At 35.4% G+C, this 3,019-nt stretch overlaps 1 protein-coding gene across 1 annotated transcript; it reads right to left on the minus strand.

Annotated features, from left to right (window-relative positions):
* Positions 1–316: 316 nt before the first annotated feature.
* LOC144514663 (signal-regulatory protein beta-2-like) lies at positions 317–2,734 on the minus strand. Its single transcript, XM_078245610.1, has 5 exons — positions 2,719–2,734; positions 2,242–2,580; positions 1,646–2,002; positions 1,239–1,491; positions 317–1,153 (listed from the first exon to the last, which is right to left on the minus strand). Exons 1-4 carry the CDS (start codon positions 2,732–2,734, stop codon positions 1,364–1,366), a joined length of 840 nt encoding a protein of 279 aa, XP_078101736.1. The 3' UTR covers positions 317–1,153; positions 1,239–1,363.
* Positions 2,735–3,019: the final 285 nt, after the last annotated feature.

Below are 3,019 nucleotides of genomic sequence, written 5' to 3' on the forward strand. Positions count from 1 at the left end.
TATGATGATGTAACCAAGTGGCGTATCATTTCATAGGGGTATGTTTTCACTTTAGTTGTTTTGTTGACATAAACATTTATATTTATATTGTCTTTTCATATGGAGTAACTGCATCTTCACTCATCACAAATACTTTAAGAGCAGCAGATTGCCTGTGAAATACTGTACCTATCAGGTTGTTAAGGTTAGAGACTTGATGCATTCTGTTTCGTTATCATTTAAATGTTGGATGGATTTCAGTGATTCTGGCAAATGATAGAGAATCTGCAACAGAACCAACACTTGTTTTGTGGAGAGATCACACCAAAAGCAACAGTTTGGCAAAAAAACAATGTTTTCTTTATTGACATTGTTTGATAGAGTTACAAATCATGTTTTCAAATAGTTACACCAAAAAATACAGGTTACAGGCTGATACAGAGTACTAATCCGAAAAAAAGTTCTCTTTCTCAAATTTTAGAATTTGTGATATATCTTTGCCAACACTGATCCAGTGGAAAGTTCCATATTTACAATTACTCCCAGTTACAGTAGAAACCTTATTATTTATATGTAATGTCCATCTTAACGGAAACTTAGTTTCTTTTTTCTTTTGTTGCAAAATTGAGAATATCCTAGTTGTCATAGACAGATTTTGCTGGAAAAAAACTAATTACTTTGCCATTTTCTTTTTTAGCAATTTTTTGGGGGGAGGCATTTTTGTCCTCTATTGAATAGCAATAGTAGCAAGAGGACAGGAAATGAGGGAGAGATAAATAATGACATTTAAAAACAATATTTCCAGCTGGACATGAATCTGGGCTGTTGCTGTTTGTGTTCTTTACCCGATCCATAAGCCATCAGGGCACCCTGATATGTAACTTTTTACTGTGCACATTTGCATGAAAGAGACACAAGTTAAAATGTTAGTCAAAGTGATATATAGCCTAACGCTTACAGCATTACCTCAGATAAACCCTTTAGCTCCAAACAGACTAACATACAGTACCAACTGATGGCAAACAGACCTGTTAACTCACTAATCCATCCCAAAAGCCTTGACAGCAGCGTAGCTCCTCTGTCTCTCTGCTGCTTTTGAATCCTTTATCGGACCACTTCCAGTTTTCATCACAGTGAAGACGACAGCAGAATAAATACTTGTGTCTTCATGTCTCTGAGGAAATGTGAGATGACAAAGTCAAATAACTAAAATAACTATTTCAATAAGGTTACTTCTACTGTACCGTTAAGTTTTTTACCTGTGGAATTTTCTGACCACCACTGTGTTTTTGGACGCCATCAGCAGCTGAAATCATGAAACAGAAAATATATGGATAATAAATACAGATGGAGCAGTTTTTATGTAATACTGTTGGACGGAGAACTATGAGTAGTTTCTATTACCGTTGTTTCTCTTGATGGCGTAAATGAGGAAGGCTGTAACAATCAGACTTATGGCCGAGATAACTGAGAAAATAATTGTATTGGTCGTCTGTGACCACACGCTGGTTCCTGAAACATTATCAAATGGAAAAAACATCAGGTAAAAGTAAAAGATGTTTAATTCAACTCCTGGTTGTATAATTTTGCTTGCAATTATAATATAAAAATTAATATTTTAAAATAAAACATTTTAATAAGCATAATTTACTTATTATACAGGTACCTTCAATGTTCAGTTTTGTTCCACTTCCAAATAATATCTCCCCACATGTGGCCACAGCACAGTAATAAGTCCCACCATCAGAGGAGCTGACGTTCTTAGAGAAGTTGTAAACACATTTCTGTGGAGAGTAAGCCTCAGGACTCTTCTCACATTCATCACCGCGGTTTCCATGAGCATAAATTAAACTGGGATGAGATTCATCTGATCCGGCTCTGAACCAGAACACACTGTGTTCACCGGGACATGTTTTCTTCTCAGAGTCCGAGAGGACTGAACACTGAAGAGTCACTGAGTCTCCTGGATGGAGTGGAACAGATGGATGGTTTTGGATGATGGCAGTAATATTAAGTTCTGATTCTGGGAAATATAAAGATGAAAGTAAAATTGCTTTACTCCCTTTGATGAAGAAGAAAACAAAAATGTAAAAAATGACAATTATAAAACACTTTCCTTTGAACAATTGAAACATGTATCTTTATATAACAAGTAGGAACATTTTAACCATTTAATCTGCTGTCATCAATGGTGTTTGATAAAAGCAGAATTATTCTGTTTTTTAAGGAATGTGAAAGGTCTGTTTGCTGATTTTTATTTACCTTTGATTCTCAGAAGTGTTCCTTTCAAAAATTTAATTTCGGTCGGTTCTACCTTTATGCAGTAGTAAACTCCAGTATCGCTCGGTTTTGTTTTATTAATATGCAGAATAAATGTTCCGGGCTCTTGTTTTGCTGAAATGTGAGGAGTCTTGATGTTAACAACACCAAAACCAAAATCAAGGTCAAGTGTTCTGTCCAAGAATTCTTGAAAGTTTCCAGAAACAAGTCTGATCCAAAACAAGGTTGCTGTGTAGTCAGATTTCTGGCGGTTACAATTTAAAGTCACATCCTCTCCAACACCAACAGTCTTTGTCTCAAAGATCTGATCAGCTGTGCATACTAAAAATAATAGAGAAACGCAGATGAGTGATAAACAACAGAGAAAGAATCATGTATGTCCTGCCAAATCACTTTGAGAACATGACAATGTATTCAATATATATCTGGAGTAAATCTAACATTTCTATATATACTTACGCCCGACGCTGAGCATCAGCAGAAAATAAAATACGGTTATCATTTTCTGGTTGTTCGAATTGTAACTGCACTTAAATTAAATTGATTAGAAGATAATGCACCTTAAAGTAATCATATCAAGTGGGAGGGAACAATTTCAGAGCAATTTGATTGGCCCCTCGTTATGTTGGCCTTTCATCTCACCACCACAGTGGAAATAATATCAACCATCTTTCCAACCTAAACACATGAAACAACACCAACAGCACACTTTGTTTCATGTTTCATGGTGAGTTTCTATATTAAACACTGAAACTAAATA

This window comes from Sander vitreus, unplaced genomic scaffold (genome assembly GCF_031162955.1).
Source record: "Sander vitreus isolate 19-12246 unplaced genomic scaffold, sanVit1 ctg657_0, whole genome shotgun sequence".
Lineage (NCBI taxonomy): Eukaryota > Metazoa > Chordata > Actinopteri > Perciformes > Percidae > Sander > Sander vitreus.